This window comes from Scyliorhinus torazame, chromosome 16 (assembly GCF_047496885.1).
Source record: "Scyliorhinus torazame isolate Kashiwa2021f chromosome 16, sScyTor2.1, whole genome shotgun sequence".
In the NCBI taxonomy this organism is placed as follows: domain Eukaryota; kingdom Metazoa; phylum Chordata; class Chondrichthyes; order Carcharhiniformes; family Scyliorhinidae; genus Scyliorhinus; species Scyliorhinus torazame.
This window is the reverse complement of record NC_092722.1, coordinates 170,910,612-170,933,543: the sequence shown is the minus strand read 5'-3', so window position 1 is coordinate 170,933,543 and position 22,932 is coordinate 170,910,612. Positions and strand designations below refer to the sequence as shown.

At 47.6% G+C, this 22,932-nt stretch overlaps 1 protein-coding gene across 1 annotated transcript in view; it reads right to left on the bottom strand.

The window, feature by feature from the left end:
* The window catches only part of LOC140392452 (coiled-coil domain-containing protein 172-like), a 138,101-nt gene that overhangs the window by 8,043 nt on the left and 107,126 nt on the right, over positions 1-22,932 (bottom strand). Inside the window, exon 6 of the mRNA XM_072477703.1 lies at positions 15,231-15,318. Coding sequence (XP_072333804.1) covers positions 15,231-15,318 — 88 coding nt within the window. The remainder of the gene's footprint in view (positions 1-15,230; positions 15,319-22,932) is intronic.

Genomic DNA, 22,932 nt, shown 5'->3' with positions numbered 1-22,932 from the left:
AGGATTGCAAAGATGATTCTGGATAGGAGCTAAAGCAACAGGGTAGTTGTTATGGGGGATTTTAACTTTCCAAATATTGACTGGAAACGCTATAGTTCGAGTACTTTAGATGGGTCCATTTTTGTCCAATGTGTGCAGGAGGATTTCCTGTCACAGTATGTAGATAGGCTAACGAGAGGCGAGGCCGTATTGGATTTGGTACTTGGTAATGAACCAGGACAGGTGTTAGATTTGGAGGTAGGTGAGCACTTTGGCGATAGTGACCACAATTCGATTACGTTTACTTTAGTGATGGAAAGGGATAGGTATATACCGCAAGGCAAGAGTTATATCTGGGGGAAAGGCAATTATGATGCGATGAGGCAAGACTTAGGATGCATCGGATGGAGAGGAAAACTGCAGGGGATGGACACAATGGAAATGTGGAGGTTGTTCAAGGAACAGCTACTGCATGTCCTTGATAAGTATGTACCTGTCAGGCAGGGAGGAAGTGGTCGAGCAAGGGAACCGTGGTTTACTCAGGCAGTCGAAACACTTGTCAAGAGGAAGAAGGAGGCTTATGTAAAGATGAGACATGAAGGTTCAGTAAGGGCGCTCGAGAGTTACAAGTTAGCTAGGAAGGACCTGAAGAGAGAGCTAAGAAGAGCCAGGAGGGGACATGGGAAGTCTTTGGCAGGTAGGATCAAGGATAACCCTAAAACTTTCTATAGATATGTCAGGAATAAAAGAAGGACTAGGGTAAGAGTAGGGCCAGTCAAGGACAGTCGTGGGAAGTTGTGCTTGGAGTCCGAGGAGATAAGAGAGGTGCTAAATGAATAATTTTCGGCAGTATTCACACAGGAAAAAGACAATGTTGTCGAGGAGAATACTGAGATTCAGGCTACTAGACCAAAAGGGCTTGAGGTTCATAAGGAGGAGGTGTTAATAAGTCTGGAAAGGGTGAAAATAGATAAGTCCCCTGGGCTGGATGGGATTTATCCTAGGATTCTCTGGGAAGCTAGGGAGGAGATTGCTGAGCCTTTGGCTTTGATCTTTAAGTCATCTTTGTCAACAGGAATCGTGCCAGAAGACTGGAGGATAGCAAATGTTGTCCCCTTGTTCAAGAAGGGGAGTAGAGACAACCCCGGTAACTATAGACCAGTGAGCCTTACTTCTGTTGTGGGCAAAATCTTGGAAAGGTTTGTAAGAGATAGGGTGTATAATCATCTGGAAAGGAATAATTTGATTAGACATAGTCAACACGGTTTCGTGAAGGGTAGGTCGTGCCTCACAAACCTTATTGAGTTCTTTGAGAAGGTGACCAAACAGGTGGATGAGGGTAAAGCAGTTGATGTGGTGTATATGGATTTCAGTAAAGCGTTTGATAAGGTTCCCCACGGCAGGCTACTGCAGAAAATACGGAAGCATGGGATTCAGGGAGATTTAGCAGTCTGGATCAGAAATTGGCTAGCTGGAAGAAGACAAGGGGTGGTGGTTGATGGGAAGTGTTCAGACCGGAGTCCAGTTACTAGTGGTGTACCACAAGGATCTGTTTTGGGGCCACTGCTGTTTGTCATTTTTATAAATGACCTGGAGGAGGGCGTAGAAGGATGGGTGAGTAAATTTGCAGATGACACTAAAGTCGGTGGAGTTGTGGACAGTGCGGAAGGATGTTACAAGTTACAGAGGGACATAGATAAGCTGCAGAGCTGGGCTGAGAGGTGGCAAATGGATTTTAATGCAGAAAAGTGTGAGGTGATTCATTTTGGAAGGAACAACAGGAAGACAGAGTACTGGGCTAACGGTAAGATTCTTGGCAGTGTGGATGAGCAGAGAGATCTCGGTGTCCATGTACATAGATCCCAAAAAGTTGCCACTCAGGTTGAGAGGGTTGTTAAGAAGGCATACGGTGTGTTAGCTTTTATTGGTAGAGGGATTGAGTTTCGGAGCCATGAGGTCATGTTGCAGCTGTACAAAACTCTGGTGCGGCCGCATTTGGAGTATTGCGTGCAATTCTGGTCGCCGCATTATAGGAAGGATGTGGAAGCATTGGAAAGGGTGCAGAGGAGATTTACCAGAATGTTGCCTGGTATGGAGGGCAGATCTTATGAGGAAAGGCTGAGGGACTTGAGGCTATAAGACAGATGTCAGAGGTAGGTTCTTTACTCAGAGAGTAGTAAGGGTGTGGAATGCCCTGCCTGCAACAGTAGTGGACTCGCCAACACTAAGGGCATTCAAATGGTCATTGGATAGACATATGGACGGTAAGGGAATAGTGTAGATGGGCTTTAAAGTGGTTTCACAGGTCGGCGCAACATCGAGGGCCGAAGGGCCTGTACTGCGCTGTAATGTTCTATGTTCTATGTTCTATTTGTTACAAACCTAATGAGCTAACAGCGCAAATATAAACATAAGGTTTTGACTTGGTGGGGATTACTGATACAGGGAGACATTGATTATCCAAGGGTACACAGTATTTTGGAAAGATAGAATGAAAGAAAAGAAGGTGGCGTTGCCCTGCTAGTGAGGAAAGGGATCAGTGCTGATGAGAAATTACATAAGCAATGGAGATCAAGATGTTGAATCAGTCTGGGTAGAAATAAGAAATAACAAAGGGAAGAAGTGCCTGGTAGAAGTAATCTCTAGGTCCCCAAACAGTAGTTCTACAGTGGGGCACAGTATAAACCAGGAAATCTGGGAGCTTGCAAGAAAGGTACGGCAATAATAATGGGTGATTTTAATATGCACATAGACTGGAAGGATCAAGTTGGCAAGGGTAGCTTGGAGGCAGAGTTCATTGAATGTATTAGAGATTGTTTCCTGGAATAGTATGTTGAGGAACCAACCAGTTAGGAGACTACTCTCGGTTTAGTATTCTGTAATGAGGAAGGATTAATTAATGACCTCATAGTTAAGGATCCACTAGGGAGTAGTGACCATAGTATGATAGAATTAAAGATTTAGTTTGGGGGTGAAAAACTGGAGTTCCAGACTAGTGTTCTGGAATTAAACAAAGGAAATTACATAGGCTTGAGGACAGATTTCGCCCGTATAAACTAGGCAGGAAGGCTAAAAGGTAGGACAGCTGATGAGCAGTGGCAGTTGTATAAGGAAATACTCAATTCCTCACAACTAAAATATATCCCAGTGAAGAAGAAAGATGGGGAGAGGAGTAAAAAACATCCGTGGCTAAACAAGGAGGTCAAGGACATTATAAAAACAAAAAATAAGTTGTATCGTTTTGCAAAGGCCAGTGACAGGCTGGGAGATTGGGAAACTTTCAAACATAAGATACAGACCGAGTGAGAATTTGGTAATTTGGTGCAGTGAGGTAACCAGGAAAGTTCGGGAGCCGTTCGGAGGAGGAGGAGCAGTCTTTGTGAGTATAAAAACCTAACGGTAACTTCCTGTTTTCCAGTTGTTTTTTTTCCCAAAAGTGACGTTAGAGGGAAGCTGTGATCTGAGTGGTTGATAGCAAATCTGCCCCAAATTTAAAAAAAAAACACAGCTAAACTCATAAACTTAAATTAAACTAATTAATTAATTAGTGATGGCTGGTCAGGTGATGTGCTTGAGCTGCTTGATGTGGGAGCTGGCAGATCCCATTGCGAGCTGCAGAGACCACATCTGCAGTAAGTGTTGGCTGCTCGAAGAGCTCCGGCTCAGAGTTGATGAGCTGGAGTCTGAGCTTCAAACACTGAGGCACATCTGGGAGGGGGAGACTTACCTGGACACTGTGTTTCAGGAGGCAGTCACACCTGTCAGAGTAAGTAGTTTAAATCCTGCCAGTGGCCAGGGACAGCAGGGTGTGACTGCAAGTCAGGCAGGTAAAGGGAACCAGCAGTCAGGAACTCAGGAGCCTCAGCCCTTGACTCTGTCCAACAGGTATGAGGCACTTGCTCCCTGTGTGGATGGCGAACAGGGCTGCAGGAAGGATGAGTCAGCTGACCAAGGCACCATGGTTCAGCAGGCCATTCAAGGGGAGGGAGTAAATAGGCAAGTTGTAGTTGTAGGGGATTCTATTATCAGGGGGATAGATAGTATCCTTTGTGAGCAGGATAAAGAGTCCCGCATGGTATGTTGCCTGCCCGGTGCTAGGGTGCGGGACACCTCTGACCGGCTTGAAAGGATACTGGAGAGGGAGGGGGAGGATCCAGTTGTTGTGGTCCATGTCGGTACCGACAACATAGGCAAGTCTAGGAAAGAGGACCTGTTTAGAGATTAGAAAGAGCTAGGATTCAAATTAAAAAACAGGTCCTCAAGGGTCATAATCTCCGGATTACTGCCCGAGCCACGTGCAAATTGGCATAGGGAGGCAAGAATCAGGGAAGTTAACACGTGGCTGAAAGAGTGGTGTGGGAAAGAGGGGTTCCTTTTCATGGGACACTGGCATCAGTTTTGGGACAGGGGGGACCTATACCGTTGGGATGGTCTCCACCTGAACCGAGCTGGGACCAGTGTTCTGGCGAAAAGAATAAATAGGGTGGTCAATAGGACTTTAAACTAAAGATTGGGGGGGAAGGGAAAGTCAGGGAACCAAGAGGTGAAGTAATCAGTGGGAAGCGTAGCTGCTTAGGTATACAAAAAAAGCACGAAAAGACAAAACTCAGGAGAGGTTACGATAGTCCCCATCCCACAAAATATGACACAGTGTATGGAAAGGCTCAGTAAACCAAGGTCCACCACACTAAGAAAACAAAAAGGGACGGTCAATAGAGAATTAAAGGTGCTATATTCAAATGGGCGCAGTGTACGGAACAAGGTAGATGAGCTTGTGGCCCAGATTGTGACTGGCAGGTATGATGTGGTAGGCATCACAGAGACATGGTTGCAGGGGGTTCAGGACTGGCATTGAAACATCCAGGGATTCACAACCTATCGAAAAGACAGGGAGGTGGGCAGAGGGGGCGGGGTTGCCTTGTTAATTAGGAATGAAATTAAATCGCTTCCGGGTGCGGCGATGACCAGCTAAGTCGCACGTTTCGGCAGCTTCCGGTGGAACGGACTTTTGGGCTCTTAATAAGAGCCCCAACGGCAATTTTAACGGCTAGAAGCACTGTGCGGTAAACCAGAAGGGAATCCCCCCTGGAAACGGATGGAAAAAGGAGAGGGAAGTGGCCAGATTGCAGTGGATCCTTTGGAGCAGCGGCAAGGAAGGCAAGCAAGAACCAAGATGGCGACGGAAGGTGGCAGTTTAACATGGGGCCCTGAACAACAAGAGTTTTTGAAATGTTGCGTGGAAGAACTTAAAAAGGAAATGAAGAAGGAGCTGTTGGCCCCGATATTACAGGCGATCGAAGGGCTAAAGGATGAGCAAAAGACGCAGGAGCGGGAGCTTCGGGCCGTGAAGGCAAAGGCTGCCGAGAACGAGGACGATATACAGGGTTTGGTGGTGAAGACGGAAATGCATGAGGCACACCATAAACGATGTGTGGAAAGACTGGAGGTGCTGGAGAATAACGCGAGGAGGAATAATTTAAGGATTATTGGTCTTCCTGAAGGTGCAGAAGGAGCAGATGTCGGGGCATATGTGAGCACGATGCTGCACTCGTTAATGGGAGCGGAGGCCCCGGCGGGTCCGCTGGAGGTGGAGGGAGCATACCGAGTGATGGCGCGAGGACCGAGAGCAGGAGAAATTCCTAGAGCCATAGTGGTGAGATTCCTCCATTTTAAGGACAGACAGATGGTCCTTAGATGGGCAAAGAAAACTCGGAGCAGTAGGTGGGAGAACGCGGTGATCCGCGTATATCAAGACTGGAGTGCGGAGGTGGCGAGAAGGAGGGCGATCTTTAATCGGGCCAAGGCGGTGCTTCGCAAAAAGAAGATAACATTTGGAATGCTGCAACCGGCAAGACTGTGGGTCACATATCAAGGGAGGCACCACTACTTTGAGACGGCGGATGAGGCGTGGACTTTTATTGTGGAAGAAAAACTGGAATAAGCGGGTTATTAAAAATGAACGTTTGAAACAAAGTGGTGGGGCGAGTATGGGGGGCGAAGAGGGGGGTGGGGGGAAAGATGAGTTTTATGTTATTAATCCTGCGATGCGGTAACTTTTCTCTCTTCCACAGGTGGTGGTGGAGGGAGGAAGGGAGATGGAGGAGATGGGGCATTGGCCATGGGGAGCGGGGCCAAAAGGGAAGCGCGGGCTTTGTTCCCGCGCTATGATAATCATGGCGGGAGTAGGGAAGCAGGAAGGAGGGGGCGTCGCACGGTGCGAGCCGAAGTCACGGGGGGAAGCCGAGGTCGGCCAGAATTTGCTGACCTCTGGGAGCAACATGGGGGTGTAACTATGCCAGTGGGGGATCTAGCGGGGGGGGGGGGGGGGGTGGGAGGGGGGAGTTACTGGGTTGCTGCTGCTGGGGAGAGGGGGGAGCCGGAATGGGGTGGGGTGGGTGGGGGGGCACCGCCTGGGGGGGACACAGCTGCGTGGGAACCGGGTGAGGAGCTGGAAAAAGGGGATGGCTAATCGACAAGGGGGGGGTGTAAAAAGCCCCCCAACCCGGTTGATCACGTGGAATGTGAGAGGGCTGAACGGGCCGATAAAGAGGGCACGAGTACTCGCACACCTTAAGAAACTTAAGGCAGACGTGGCTATGTTACAAGAGACGCACTTGAAACTTATAGACCAGTTTAGACTACGCAAAGGATGGGTGGGGCAGGTGTTTCATTCGGGGCTAGATGCGAAAAACAGGGGGGTGGCTATACTAGTGGGGAAGCGGGTTATGTTTGAGGCAAAGACCACAGTGGCGGATAGCGGGGGCAGATACGTGATGGTGAGTGGCAAATTACAGGGGGAGGCGGTGGTCTTGGTAAACGTATATGCCCCGAACTGGGATGATGCCAATTTCATGAGGCGCATGCTAGGACGCATCCCGGACCTAGAGGTGGGAAAGCTGGTAATGGGGGGAGATTTTAATACGGTGCTGGAGCCAGGGCTGGACAGGTCGAGGTCCAGGACTGGAAGGAGGCCGGCTGCAGCCAAGGTGCTTAAAGATTTTATGGAGCAGATGGGAGGAGTAGATCCGTGGAGATTTAGTAGACCTAGGAGTAAGGAGTTTTCGTTTTTCTCCTATGTCCACAAAGTTTATTCGCGAATAGACTTTTTTGTTTTGGGAAGGGCGTTGATCCCGAAGGTGAGGGGGACGGAGTATACGGCTAGAGCCATTTCGGATCACGCTCCACATTGGGTAGACTTGGAGATAGGGGAGGAAACAGAAGGCCGTCCACCCTGGAGAATGGACATGGGACTAATGGCAGATGAAGAGGTGTGTCTAAGGGTGAGGGGGTGCATTGAAAAATACTTGGAACTCAATGATAACGGGGAGGTCCAGGTGGGAGTGGTCTGGGAGGCGCTGAAGGCAGTGGTTAGAGGGGAGCTGATATCAATAAGGGCACATAAAGGAAAGCAGGAGAGTAGGGAACGGGAGCGGTTGCTGCAAGAACTTCTGAGGGTGGACAGGCAATATGTGGAGGCACCGGAGGAGGGACTGTACAGGGAAAGGCAAAGGTTACACGTAGAATTTGACTTGCTGACAACGGGTACTGCAGAAGCACAGTGGAGGAAGGCACAGGGTGTACAGTATGAGTATGGGGAGAAGACGAGCAGGTTGCTGGCCCATCAATTGAGGAAAAGGGGAGCAGCGAGGGAAATAGGGGGAGTGAGGGATGAGGAAGGAGAGATAGAGCGGGGAGCGGAGAGAGTGAATGGAGTGTTCAAGGCATTCTATAAAAGATTATACGAAGCTCAGCCCCCGGATGGGAAGGAGAGAATGATAGGCTTCCTGGACCGGCTGGAATTTCCTAGGGTGGAGGAGCAGGAGAGGGTGGGACTGGAAGCACAGATCGAGATAGAGGAAGTAGTGAAAGGAATTAGGAGTATGCAGGTGGGGAAGGCTCCGGAACCGGATGGATTTCCAGTCGAATTTTATAGGAAATATGTGGACTTGCTTGCCCCGCTACTGATGAGAACCTTTAATGAGGCGAAGGAAAGGGGACAGCTGCCCCCGACTATGTCTGAGGCAACGATATCGCTTCTCCTAAAGAAGGAAAAAGACCCGCTGCAATGCAGGTCCTAGAGACCTATTTCCCTCCTAAATGTAGACGCTAAGATTCTGGCCAAGGTAATGGCAATGAGGATAGAGGATTGTGTCCCGGGGGTAGTCCATGAGGACCAAACTGGGTTTGTGAAGGGGAGACAGCTGAATACGAATATACGGAGGATGCTCGGGGTAATGATGATGCCCCCACCAGAGGGGGAAGCGGAGATAGTGGTGGCGATGGATGCCGAGAAAGCATTTGATAGAGTGGAGTGGGATTATTTGTGGGAGGTGTTGAGGAGATTTGGCTTTGGAGATGAGTATATTAGATGGGTACAGCTGCTGTATAGGGCCCCGATGGCGAGCGTGGTCACGAATGGACGGGGGTCTGCGTCTTTTCGGCTCTATAGAGGGACGAGGCAGGGGTGTCCTCTGTCCCCATTATTGTTTGCACTGGCGATTGAGCCCCTGGCAATAGCATTGAGGTGTTCCAGGAACTGGAGGGGAGTACTCAGGGGAGGAGAAGAACACCGGGTATCTCTTTACGCGGACGATTTATTGGTGTATGTGGCGGACCCGGCGGAGGGGATGCCAGAGATAATGCAGATACTTGGGGAGTTTGGAGAATTTTCAGGATATAAGCTGAACATGGGGAAAAGTGAGCTGTTTGTGGTGCATCCAGGGGAGCAGAGCAGAGAAATAGAGGACCTACCGCTGAGGAAGGTAACAAGGGACTTTCGCTACTTGGGGATCCAGATAGCCAAGAATTGGGGTACATTGCACAGGTTAAACTTAACGCGGTTGGTGGAACAGATGGAGGAGGACTTCAAGAGATGGGACATGGTATCCCTGTCACTGGCAGGGAGGGTACAAGCGGTTAAAATGGTGGTCCTCCCGAGATTCCTCTTTGTGTTTCAGTGCCGCCCGGTGGTGATCACGAAGGCTTTTTTCAAAAGGATTGAGAAGAGTATCATGAGTTTTGTGTGGGCCGGGAAGACCCCGAGAGTGAGGAAGGGATTTTTGCAGCGTAATAATGATAGGGGGGGGCTGGCGCTACCGAGCCTGAGTGAGTACTACTGGGCCGCCAACATCTCAATGGTATGTAAGTGGATGGGAGAAGAGGAGGGAGCGGCGTGGAAGAGATTGGAGAAGGCGTCCTGTAGGGGGACTTGCCTACAAGCCATGGTGACGGCGCCGTTGCCGTTCTCACCGAAGAAATACACCACAAGCCCGGTGGTGGTGGCCTCTCTGAAAATTTGGGGGCAATGGAGACGGCATAGGGGAAAGACGGGAGCCTCGGTGTGGTCCCCGATAAGAAATAATCATAGGTTTACAAAATGATCAGAGGGTTAGATAGGATGGACAGTGAGAGCCTTCTCCCGCGGATGGAAATGGCTAGCACGAGGGGACATAGCCTTAAACTGAGGGGTAATAGATATAGGACAGAGGTCAGAGGTAGGTTCTTTATGCAAAGAGTAGTGAGGCCGTGGAATGCCCTACCTGCTACAGTAGTGAACTCGCCAACATTGAGGGCATTTAAAAGTTTATTGGATAAACATATGGATGATAATGGTATAGTGTAGGTTAGATGGCTTTTGTTTCGGTGCAACATCGTGGGCCGAAGGGCCTGTACTGCGCTATATTGTTCTATGTTCTATGTTTGCTCCGGGGAGAATGGATGGGGGATTTGGAACATGGCAAAGAGCAGGAGTAACACAATTGAGAGATCTGTTTGTAGATGGGACGTTTGTAAGTCTGGGAGCGCTGACCGAAAAATATGGGTTGCCCCAAGGGAATGCATTCCGGTATATGCAACTGAGGGCTTTTACGAGGCAACAGGTGAGGGAATTCCCGCAGCTCCCGACGCTGGAGGTGCAGGACAGAGTGATCTCAAAAGACATGGGTGGGGGACAGTAAGGTGTCAGACATATATAGGGAGATGAGAGACGAGGGGGAGATTATGGTAGATGAGCTGAAAGGGAAATGGGAAGAAGAGCTGGGGGAGGAGATTGAGGAGGGGCTGTGGGCTGATGCCCTAAGTAGGGTAAACTCATCGGCCTCGTGTGCCAGGCTAAACCTGATACAATTTAAGGTGTTACACGGGCGCATATGACTGGAACACGGCTTAGCAAATTTTTTGCAGTAGAGGATAGGTGTGCGAGATGCTCGAAAAGCCCAGCGAATCACACCCACATGTTCTGGTCATGTCCGGCACTGCAGGGGTTTTGGGTGGGGGTGACAAAGGTGCTTTCGAAGGTGGTGGGGGTCCAGGTCGAACCAAGCTGGGGGTTGGCTATATTTGGGGTTGCAGAAGAGCCGGGAGTGCAGGAGGCGAGAGAGGCTGATGTTTTGGCCTTTGCGTCCCTAGTAGCCCGGCGCAGGATACTGTTGATGTGGAAGGAAGCCAAGCTCCCGGGTGTGGAGACCTGGATAAATGACATGGCAGGGTTTATAAAGCTGGAACGGATTAAGTTCATCCTAAGGGGATCGGCTCAAGGGTTCACCAGGCGGTGGCAACCGTTCGTCGAATACCTCACAGAAAGATAGAGGGAATGGAAAAGAAGAAGACAGCAGCAGCAGCCCGGGGGGGGGGGAACCAGAGGGATTCTCAGGGATGTTAATAATAAAGTATAATATGTATAGGTTGTTGTTATAGATAATTGTATATTGGACTGTTAAAACATATTTTTGGAGAATATTTATCTGGGACAAGGCAGTTGCCATTTAGTTTTGTTTTTGTTTATATATTATTTATTTCTTGTTTATAAAACTGGCCATTGTTATTTATATTGTTATATTGCTGTGTAAAGGATACACAATGTACTGTGATGATTGGCCAAAAATGTTCAATAAAATATTATTTTTTTTTAAAAAAAGGAATGAAATTAAATCAATAGCTCTAAATGACATAGGGTCAGATGATATGGAGTCTGTGTGGGTAGAGTTGAGGAACCACAAAGGCAAAAAAACCATAATGGGAGTTATGTACAGGCCTCCTAACAGTGGCCAGGACCGGGGGCACAAAATGCACCACAAAATAGAAAGTGCATGTCAGAAAGGCAAGGTCACAGTGATCATGGGGGACTTCAATATGCAGGTGGACTGGGTAAATAATGCTGCCAGTGGACCCAAGGAAAGGGAATTCATTGAATGTTTACAGGAGGGCTTTTTGGAACAGCTTGTGATGGAGCCCACGAGGGAACAGGCCATTCTGGACTTAGTGTTATGTAATGAGCCAGACTTGATTAAAGATCTTAAAGTAAGGGAGCACTTAGGAGGCAGTGATCATAATATGGTAGAATTCAATCTCCAATTTGAAAGAAAGATGGTAGAATCAGGTGTAAAGGTGTTACAGTTAAATAAAGGTAACTACAGGGGCATGAGGGAGGAACTGACGAAAATCGACTGGGAGCAGAGCCTAGTGGGAAAGACAGTAGAACAGCAATGGCAGGAGTTTCTGGGAGTAATTGAGGACACAGTACAGAGGTTTATCCCAAAGAAAAGAAAGGTTATCAGAGGGGGGATTAGGCAGCCATGGCTGACAAAGGAAGTTAGGGAATGCATCAAAGCAAAAGAGAAAGCCTATAATGTGGCAAAGAGTAGTGGGAAGTCAGAAGATTGGGAAGGCTACAAAAACAAACAGAGGATAACAAAGAGAGAAATAAGGAAAGAGAGGATCAAATATGAAGGTAGGCTAGCCAGTAACATTAGGAATGATAGTAAAAGTTTATTTAAATACATTAAAAACAAACGGGAGGCAAAAGTTGACATTGGGCCGCTCCAAAATGACGCTGGTAATTTTGTGATGGGAGACAAGGAAATAGCTGAGGAACTAAATAAGTACTTTGCGTCAGTCTTCACAGTAGAAGACATGAGTAATATCCCAACAATTCCGGAGAGTCAGGGGGCAGAGTTGAATATGGTAGCCATCACAAAGGAGAAAGTGCTAGAGAAACTAAGAGGTCTAAAAATTGATAAATCTCCGGGCCCAGATGGACTACATCCTAGAGCTCTGAAGGAGATAGCTGAAGAAATAGTGGAGGCATTAGTTATGATCTTTCAAAAGTCACTGGAGTCAGGGAAAGTCCCAGAGGATTGGAAAATCGCTGTTGTAACCCCCCTGTTCAAGAAGGGAACAAGGAAAAAGATGGAAAATTATAGGCCAATTAGCCTAACCTCGGTTGTTGGCAAGATTCTAGAATCCATTGTTAAGGATGAGATTTCTAAATTCTTGGAAGTGCAGGGTCATATTAGGACAAGTCAGCATGGATTTAGTCAGGGGAGGTCGTGCCTGACAAACCTGTTAGAGTTCTTTGAAGAGATAACAAATAGGTTAGACCAAGGAGAGCCAATGGATGTTATCTATCTTGACTTCCAAAAGGCCTTTGATAAGGTGCCTCACGGGAGACTGCTGAGTAAAATAAGGGCCCATGGTATTCGAGGCAAGGTACTAACATGGATTGACGATTGGCTGTCAGGCAGAAGGCAGAGAGTTGGGATAAAAGGTTCTTTTTCGGAATGGCAACCGGTGACGAGTGGTGTCCCGCAGGGTTCAGTGTTGGGGCCACAGCTGTTCTCTTTATATATTAACGATCTAGATGACGGGACTGGGGGCATTCTGGCTAAGTTTGCCGATGATACAAAGATAGGTGGAGGGGCAGGTAGTATGGAGGAGGTGGGGAGGCTGCAGAAAGATTTAGACAGTTTAGGAGAGTGGTCCAAGAAATGGCTGATGAAATTCAACGTGGGCAAGTGCGAGGTCTTGCACTTTGGAAAAAAGAATAGAGGCATGGACTATTTTCTAAACGGTGACAAAATTCATAATGCTGAAGTGCAAAGGGACTTGGGAGTCCTAGTCCAGGATTCTCTAAAGGTAAACTTGCAGGTTGAGTCTGTAATTAAGAAAGCAAATGCAATGTTGTCATTCATCTCAAGAGGCTTGGAATATAAAAGCAGGGATGTACTTCTGAAGCTTTATAAAGCATTAGTTAGGCCCCATTTAGAATACTGTGAGCAATTTTGGGCCCCACACCTCAGGAAGGACATACTGGCACTGGAGCGGGTCCAGCGGAGATTCACACGGATGATCCCAGGAATGGTAGGCCTAACATACGATGAACGTCTGAGGATCCTGGGATTATATTCATTGGAGTTTAGGAGGTTGAGGGTAGATCTAATAGAAACTTACAAGATAATGAATGGCTTAGATAGGGTGGATGTAGGGAAGTTGTTTCCATTAGCAGGGGAGACTAGGACCCGGGGGCACAGCCTTAGAATAAAAGGGAGTCACTTTAGAACAGAGATGAGGAGAAATTTCTTCAGCCATAGAGTGGTGGGTCTGTGGAATTCATTGCCACAGAGGGCGGTGGAGGCCAGGACGTTGAGTGTCTTTAAGACAGAAGTTGATAAATTCTTGATTTCTCGAGGAATTAAGGGCTATGGAGAGAGAGCGGGTAAATGGAGTTGAAATCAGCCATGATTGAATGGTGGAGTGGACTCGATGGGCCGAATGGCCTTACTTCCGCTCCTATGTCTTATGGTCTTATGGTCTTATAAAGAAAGGGCTGCTAAAAAAGTAATAAAAAGAGCAAAGGTAAATTCCATACGAAAAACTAGCACAGAATATCAAAAAGGATAGCAAAAGCTTCTACAGATACATAAAAGGGAAGAGATTCGCTGAGGTGAAAGTTGGCTCCTTGGAGGATGAAACTGGTGAGTTTATAGTGGGGAACACAGAAATGGCAAAGATGCTAAATCAATACTTTGCCTCGGTTTTCACCGTGGATGACACGAGTACCATTCCTATAAGAACAGACAATTCAGTGATAATAGAAAGGGTGGAACTTTGAACAATCAGCATCAATGGGGTAACGGTACTCAACAAACTCTTGGGATTGAGGGCAGACAAGTCCCCAGGGCCTGATGGCCTACATTCTCGGGTGTTATAGGAAGTGGCAGCAGAGATAATGGATCCATTGGTTATAATATTCCAAAATTCCATGAACACGGGAAAGGTTCCAGTGGATTCGAAAAATGCTAATGTGATGCCCTTTTAGTCAAAAAGGGAGAAAGGCAGAATGTGGGAGATTACAGACCAGTTAGTTTAACATCTGTTGTTGGAAAATTGTTAGAATCAATTATCAAGGACAATCAAGATGCAGAGATTTACTAGGTTTATTCCGGAGTTGAGAGAATTGGCTTATGAGGAGAGACTGAGTAGACTGGGACTATACTCATGGGAACTTAGAAGAATGAGGGGGGATCCGATAGAAACAAAAATAATATGAAAGGAATAGATAATATAGAAGCAGGGAGGTTGTTTCCACTGGCGGGTGAAACTAGAACTAGGGGGCATAGCCTCAAAATAAGGGGGAGCAGATTTAGGACTGAGTTGAGGAGGAACTTCTTCACACAAAGGGTTTTAAATCTGTGGAATTCCCTGCCCAGTTGAGGCTACCTCGTTGGATGTTTTTAAGGCAATGATAGCTTTTTGAACACTAAAGGAATTATGGGTTATGGTGAGCACACATAAAGTTCAGCCATGATCTTATTGAATAGCGGAGCAGGCTCGAGGGGCCAGCTGGCCTACTCCTTCTCCTAGTTCTTATGTTCTAAGCAACAGACGTTTCCCTCAATCTTATCCAAGGGTTTTTTCAAGCTGCTTCTCAAAAGTAGTGCTTGAGCAATAGTCGTTTTTAAAATAAATTTAGAGTACCCAATTCTTTTTTTCCAATGAAGGGGCAATTTAGCGTGGCCAATCCACCTATCCTGCACATCTTTGGGTTGTGGGGGTGGAACATACGCAAACACGGGGAGAATGTGCAAACTCCACATGGACAGTGACCCAGGGCCGGGATCGAACCTGGATTCTCAACGCCATGAGGCAGCAATGCTAACCACTGCGCCACTGTGCTGTCCGAGCAATAGTCTTAAAGGGACAAACCAGTTTGAACAATTCAGTTTTAACAGCTAACAATTGGAAAAACGTTCCAGACTCCAAGACGAGCCATGAGGAACTTCGCAGAAGATATTATTACATTTATTATAAATGTTATCATAATCTGGCTACACATGGTAAAGAAGAGGCTATATATACAGTAGAGGAAGTCTGTCCCATTTTTAAAAAACGCCATGCAAAACCATTTTAATGTAAGTTTCAACTCAATGTAAACTAGAAACAATTAACTTAAAAATTAAATAAGTATCATTTACCAATTGCAAGAATTGTATCTCTGTCCTAAGGGCCTCACAAACACTTTCCAAATCATCTACTTTGTGTAATTCCAGTTCTTTCTTTAATCTAGAATAAAAATATTTTCAGAAAATAAGGAACATTCTTCATCTTGGAATTTAATTTTAGAACTTTTTATTATCCAACAAATTAATGTCAAACCTAAGGTCAAGAGTGTTTTTCTCCATGTTCTTAAAGCATCTTCACAATTAAACTAACTCTCTCTATAATCAAAGTTCAATGGTTTGCCTTTGACTGCAGACAAGTAGGTTTCTTTGGTTCTCCTATCTTATTATCTTCAGAGAGTTCCAACTCTCCATACTTTCAAGGTATGTATCCTAACCTTGTGATCTGGGTAATCTGTGAATAACAAGTCCAGAAAAATAGCAAATCCTGCCTGGTAATTATTTTCACTGTACTAGAAATTAACTGAGAGAAAGATCTTCAAGATCTCTCTCCAGTGTTCAAAGGCAGTGATAGATCACATCAGATCTCATATTCAATTTAAAATATCAAGAAAATTTATCAACAACTGAATGATCTAGGTCATATAATAGTTAAATACTTAGTCAATAGTCTTAGAGTATAGTTTAACAACTTCTACTAAACCAGCAAATTGAACCAATCCAGTCATATCTATCATTTCACTGGGTGAAAGTAATTTATTTGAATTTTCATATCTGAAAGACAGATTTAAAAGGGATTGTTTGTCATATATTTGACTGAACAAAGAACACAACTCGTGAAAATCAAAAGATAATCAAATAATGGAAAATAATAGATTTTTAAAATAAATATTTTTATTCAAAAAATGTTGTTTATAACAAACAAAATATTCAAACCATTCAAACAGATTGTACATTACTGCAACAACATTTCCTCAACACAACCCCATCCTACCTAACCCGGCCTCGTACCAAGACTAACCTCTCCTAATCCCTTAACAGCCGACAGTAAACATTTCCTTCAAAAAAAAAGGTAATGAACGGCTGCCACCATGAGTAAAATCCATCCACCGACACTCTCTAGCATACTTTATCTTCTCCAGGTGCAGGAAATTCACCAAGTTCCCTAACTAAGCTGAAGTCTTAGGCAGTGCCGGGGACCTCCGTCCGAACAAGACTCGCCTCTGGGCTATTAGAGAGGCGACAGCGAAGACATCTACCTTCGTCCCCTCCTGTAGCTCCAGCAAGTCCGAAACTCCAAAGATGGCCACCATCGGACACAGCTCCACCTTAACTTCCAAAATCCCAAATATTGGGCGAAATTCTCCGGAAACGGCGCGAAGTCCGCCGACTGGCGGCCAAAACGGCGCAAATCAGTCCGGCATCGCGCCGCCCCAAAGGTGCGGAATGCTCCGCATCTTTGGGGGCCGCGCCCCAACCTTAAGGGGCTAGGCCGGCGGCGGACGAATTTCCGCCCCGCCAGCTGGCGGAAAAGGCCTTTGGTGCCCCGCCAGCTGGCGCGGAAATGATGGGGCGGGATTCTCCACTCCCACGCCGAAGTGGCCGCGCCGTCGTGGACGCCTTCGAGGTTCATGACGACGCGGAACGGCCCCGGTCCTGACTGATTCAGACCCTGACAATGGGCCAGGATCGGGGCCGCGTCATCTACACGCGCCAGGCCTTGTCGCCCGCGTAAAAGCGGCGCCGCATAGATGACGCGGCCGGCGCCGCATAAAAGGCGTCATCCGCGCATGCATGGTTGTCGCCCTCTCTAAATCCGCCCCGTAAGAAGATGGGGGACGGATCTTGCGGGGCCGCGGAAGGAAGGAGGTCCTCCTTCAGAGAGGATGGCCCGACGATCGGAGAATGGCCGTTGGCCGCCGTGAATCCGCCCCCGCTGAAGTCTCCGGTACCGGAGATTGGGCGGGGGCGGGAATCGGGCCGCGCCGGTTGGCGGGACCCCCCGCTCAATTCTCCGGCCTGGATGGGCCGAAGTCCCGCCCAGAAATTGCCTGTCCCGCCGGCGTAAATCAAAGCTGGTATTTACCGGCGGGACCAGGCGGCGTGGGCGGGCTCCGGCGTCCTGGGGGGGGCCGCAGGGCGATCTGACCCCGGGGGGTGCCCCCACGGTGGCCTGGCCCGCGATCGGGCCCACCGATCCGTGGGCGGGCCTGTGCTGTGGGGCAGTCTTTCCCTTCCGCCTCCTCCACGGCCTCCACCATGGCGGAGGCAGAAGAGACTCTACCCACTGCGCATGCGCGGGAAACTGTCGGCGGCCGCTGACGCTCCCGCGCATGCGCCGCATTTCCGCGCCAGCTGGCAGGCATTCCCGCGCATGCGCAGTGGAGGGAGTCTCTTCCGCCTCCGCCATGGTGGAGACCGTGGCGAAGGCGGAAGGGAAAGTGTGCCCCCACGGCACAGGCCCGCCCGCGGATCGGTAGGCCCCGATCGCGGGCCAGGCCACCGTGGGGGCACCCCCCGGGGCCAGATCGCCCCGCGCCCCCGCCAGGACCCCGGAGCCCGCCCGCGCCACCTTGTCCCGCCGGTAAGGTAGGTGGTTTAATCTACGCCGGCGGGACAGGCATTTTAGCAGCGGGACTTCGGCCCATCCGGGCTGGAGAATTTGTGAGGGGGGGCCCGCCAACCGGCGCAGCGTGATTCCCGCCCCTACCGAATATCCGGTGCCGGAGTATTCGGCAACCGGCGGGGGCGGGATTCAAGGTCTAACTTATACCATGAGAAGGAACCAAACTTCTTTAGCACCTCCATTGTCTTTTCCACATTGGAGAGAGGACCAGTAATGTACAACAACAAATCATCCTATGCTCCCTCCCTCCCCATTCTATCCCCCTCCACTTAGAAGATGATATAAGTGTAATGGTCAGTGGCAAACAGCAGCAGGGATAACAGACAGCCCTGCCTCGTACCCCGGTTAAATTGAAAGCACCCTGGTCTCAAGGCATTGGTACAGACACTCACAGTGGGAGTCCTATACAAAGCCTAACCAGGATATAAATTTCAGCCCAATACCAAATCACTCCATAATCTCAAAAAAGTACCTCCATTAAACCCGATCAAACGCCTCTTCCCCATCCACCGAGCTAATCACCTCTGGCTCAGCCACTGAGGTGGGTGACAGCATCACATTCAAGAATCTCCTAATGTTGCCTGCCAGCTGCCAGCTCTTGACAAACCCTGTCTGCTCCTCCGAAACCATCTCTGGCAGGCAAGGCACAAATAAGTTACCAGCATCTTAGCCAACAGTTTTGCATCCACATTTAATTGAGAAATAGGTCTGTACGACCCACACTCCATGGGATCATTGTCCTTCTTCAAGATCAAGGAGATCGATGCCTGTGCCAGCATGGCTGGCAGTACCCCTCGAGACAAAGAGTCGTTGAACATATCCAACATACGCAGAACCAACAACCCAGCAAACTGTTTATAAAACTCAACAGGGAACCCATCTGGACCCCGGTGCCTTACCCATCTGCATTCGACAAATACTGTTAAAAATCTCTTCCTGTCCAATCGGTGCTGCCAGCTCCTGCTTTCTATCCCGCTCCACCTCTGGAAAGGTCAACTAATCTAAAAATTGTACCATGGTCGGTTGCTCCTCCGGAGGCTCAGACTTATGTAGCCCACAACAGATACCTTATTTAAAAACAAAAAATTTAGAGTACCCAATTCTTTTTTCCAATTAAGCGGCAATTTAGCATGGCCAATCTACCTACCCTGCACATCTTTGGGTTGTGGGAGTGAAACCCACGCAAACACGGGGAGAATGTGCAAACTCCACACAGACAGCGACCCAGAGCCAGGATCAAACCTGGGACCTCAGTGCCGTGAGGCGACAGTGCTAACCACTGCAACACGGTGCTGCCCTTTGAACACCTCATTGACCTTCTCTGAGACAGAAACCAAACCCCTACCTGAGTCCCTGATCTGAACTATCTCCCAGATAGCTTCCTGACACCTCAGGTGGTGAGCTAACAAATGGCTGGCCTTCTCCCCATACTCACAAACGTCCCCCTCTTACAACAAAGCTGGCTCATTGCCTTCTCCATTGACAACAAATCAAAGTTCATCAGTAATTTCTTTCTCTGCCAAAAACTCCAGCATTAGGAAAATTGAGTATTGGCAGTCCACCTCCAGAATAGAGTCCACCAGTCTCTGCCTCGCCACCCTTCCAAATTTATCCCTATATGACTTAGATAAGATTATCTCCCCTTTAATAACTGCCTTCCCCGAGAATCTCAGAGCATGGAGGGCGAGACCTCGCTGTTCTTATTTAACTCCACACACTCCCAATGGCAAACGGTATCCACTCGCAAAAACCTTTCTTTGCAAGCAACCACCACGTCCAACCTCCATGGGGTCATTGAGAGCGGTTCGACTCAAAAAACAAAGAGCAAAGGAGGCTCTTTGGCCCTCCAAGCCTGCGGCGATCATGATGCCTGTCTAAACTAAACCCTTTTGCATTTCCGAGGTCCGTAGCCCTCTATTCCTATCCTATTCATGTATTTGTCAAGATGCCCCTTAAACATTGCTATCATGACTGCCTCCACCACCTCCCCTGACAGCGGGTTCCATGCACTTACCTTCCTCTGTGTAAAAAAACTTGATTCACACTTTGCATCTAAACTTTGCCCATCACACCTTAAACCTATATCCCCTAGTGATTGACTTTTCCACCCTGGGAAAAACCTTCTGACTATTCACTCTACGCCACTCATACTTTTGAAAACTTCTATCAGGTCGTACCGCAACCTCCATCATTCCAGTGAGAACAATCCGAGTTTATCCAACCTCTCCTCAGACTGATGGCCATAGTGAAGATCTGACCCTCGTGGGTTGTGAGCACTTAAGACTCAACTATGAAATCAGCGCCCATACTCAGCGATGGTTCAGTTATTCCTTCAGCAATCACAAATTGACTTGGAGGGCTGGGGGAGATATTTCCTGATGATCCAACTTAAAGATTTACTCCTCTTTAAAAACTTCAGCTGTGATTGCGCTAAGGGCACACCACCCACATCTCACCTCCTCCATGACATCATGATGCTCATGTAGTCTTTCAACATCCCCCTGGGCTTCCTGTACATCCTCATTTTCTGAGGAGGGCTCCTCCACCTCCAGTTTCCCATCTGGAAGGGCCTCACCTCTCTGCATAGCCAGATTGTAAAGGGCACAAAAATTGCAATAATGTGGCAAACCCTCTCTGGTGCGAATTGCAGAGAGCCACCTGAGTGGTCCAGATATCTGAAATGCATCTTCAGCAGTTTCCATGAGGGAGAATGTGGTGGTGTGAGCAGCATGTACCTTTCTTAAACTGGAATCTGAGGGCGACACACCTGAAACTCCAACTGTATTTTAAGCTTTTCCAGCTTTATTTTGCTTGCAGGCAGTTGATTGATTTCAGGGTCTAATTTCTCATCTACATGTTCTAGTTGAGGACTGAGGCCCAAATGTTCGACCAGCATTAACTCTTTTTTTAGAACAACTTTTTTTTATCTTACTGGGTAGTTTTATTTGTATCTCCCTAGCTGCAGCTTTCAACTGTTCTGTGCTCAAGGGTGCCAGTGTTTTGCAAGTTACGTTTCCTTCTTGAACAAACATTTGTCTATTGAAATTTGTAATTTTGCTTGAGCGTTAATGTGAGGGAATTTGCTGTGGTAGTTATTTTAAAGATAATTTCAGCTACTGAACTTTCCCTTTTAGCTTCCAACTGGTTCCTCTTAGTATTGGCTTGTTTCTTACATCTGGACTTTTGTTGAATTTTGGTTGATTTGTGGTAGGTCTCGATCTTGGTTTTGTGACTTCAATTTATGTTATGGACAGGGAATGGAGGCAAAATTGAGCACCTTTATATTTTTTGCTGTCTGTCCGTAAGTAGAGATGCTTTAATTTTTGAAATAGGCTATGGTGTGTTTCCACAAACCCTCTCTTTTGTGAGGTCAATTTTTAAAGTTAGTCACAGCAAATTCTATTTAGGGTTAAATCAGAAGTAAAATTTATTCACAGATTTAAACCTGGAGAATGGTCACAACCTCAAATGGACACACAAGCACGCAATAAGAAGACAAGGAAGAGGAGCTTTTACAACTCTGAATAACTTAAAAGAAAAAACAACATAGATATATATATCAGTTCATATGATTATCAGAGCCCAGAAAGTCAGAGTCCAGGAAGGGTTCCTTCATGGAGGACCTACAGTTCAGGTCGCTGAAGGACAATTTTGCAGAATTCCTTTAATGTTGATGGTGACACAATCAGAGGGGGTTAGTACACAGACATTTGAGGGGCAATTTAACTATAATATTCCTTAGGGAAGGAAATCTGTCATCCTTTCCTTGTTTTGCCCAACTTGGTGGCGGGACGGGGCCTTGAATCTTGCGAGAGGCCTCTCGTGAGATTTGCGACGCTTGAAACACCTCGCGGGATTTAACAGAGTCTCGCAAGATATCGGGATCTGGAGCTCGCCCTCACTGGACGTGATCCAAATCAGCATGTTTAAATGATCCATTAGACTAATTTAAATATGCTCTAGTGGGATTCTCTCAGCACCTGGGGCTTAATAGTCACCACGGATAACTCACCACTGCGCTATTTAGTACTGGTTTCCACAAACGTGGACCAGTCGTACAACTGGGGGGGGGGGGGGGGGGGGGGGGGGGAGAACTCCCATGCCATGAGAGACTTTTTATTTCTTCATTTGTTCATGGCATGTGGGTATCGCTGGCTGGGTCAGCATTTATTGCTCAGCCCTAGGGGCATGTAAGAGTCAATCACATTGGGTCTGAAGTCACATGTAGGCCAGACCATGTGAGGATGACAGATTCCCTTCCCTTAGGGACATCAGTGAACTAGCTGGGTTTTTACGACAATCGACAATGGTTCCATGATTATCATTAGACCTTTTAATTCCAGATTTGTATTGAATTCAAATTCCACCTTCAGCCCTGGTGGGATTTGAACCCAGGTCCCCAGAGCATTCCCCTGGGACTCTGGATTACTAGTTTTTTAAAAAAATAATTTTTATTAAAGGTTTTCATAAAATATCAATAACAAAATGAGAAAGAAAAAAGAACCCAACCGGGTTAAGTACAAAACACAATCTAAAAAAGCAACCCCCCAAATCCCTCCCCCCCTGTACATAAATAATAAATTAACATTAACACCCCGACTTAACACAACAGGTGTATACACCCCCCTCAGACCCTCCAGTGTAAATAACATAAACAAAAATAAAGTAAACCCACCGCAGCCCCGCCGCCCCCCACCCCCCTCGCCCCCCGAGCTGCTGCTGCCATTGACCAATGTCTATCGTTCTGCCAGAAAGTCTAAGAACGGTTGCCACCGCCTAAAAAACCCTTGTACTGAACCTCTCAAGGCGAATTTCACCCTCTCCAATTTAATGAACCCTGCCATAGCGCTGATCCAGGATTCCACGCTTGGGGGCCTCGCATCTTTCCACTGAAGGAGAATCCTTCGCCGGGCTACCAGGGACGCAAAAGCCAGAATTCCGGCCTCTTTTGACTCCTGCACTCCCGGCTCCTCTGCCACCCCAAATATTGCGAGCCCCAGCCCGGTCTGACCCTGGATCCTACCACCCTCAACACCGTCCTCTCTACGCCCTTCCAAAATTCCTCCAGCGCTGGGCATTCCCAGAACATATGAGTGTGATTTGCTGGGCTCCCTGAGCACCTAACACACCTGTCCTCACCCCCAAAGAACC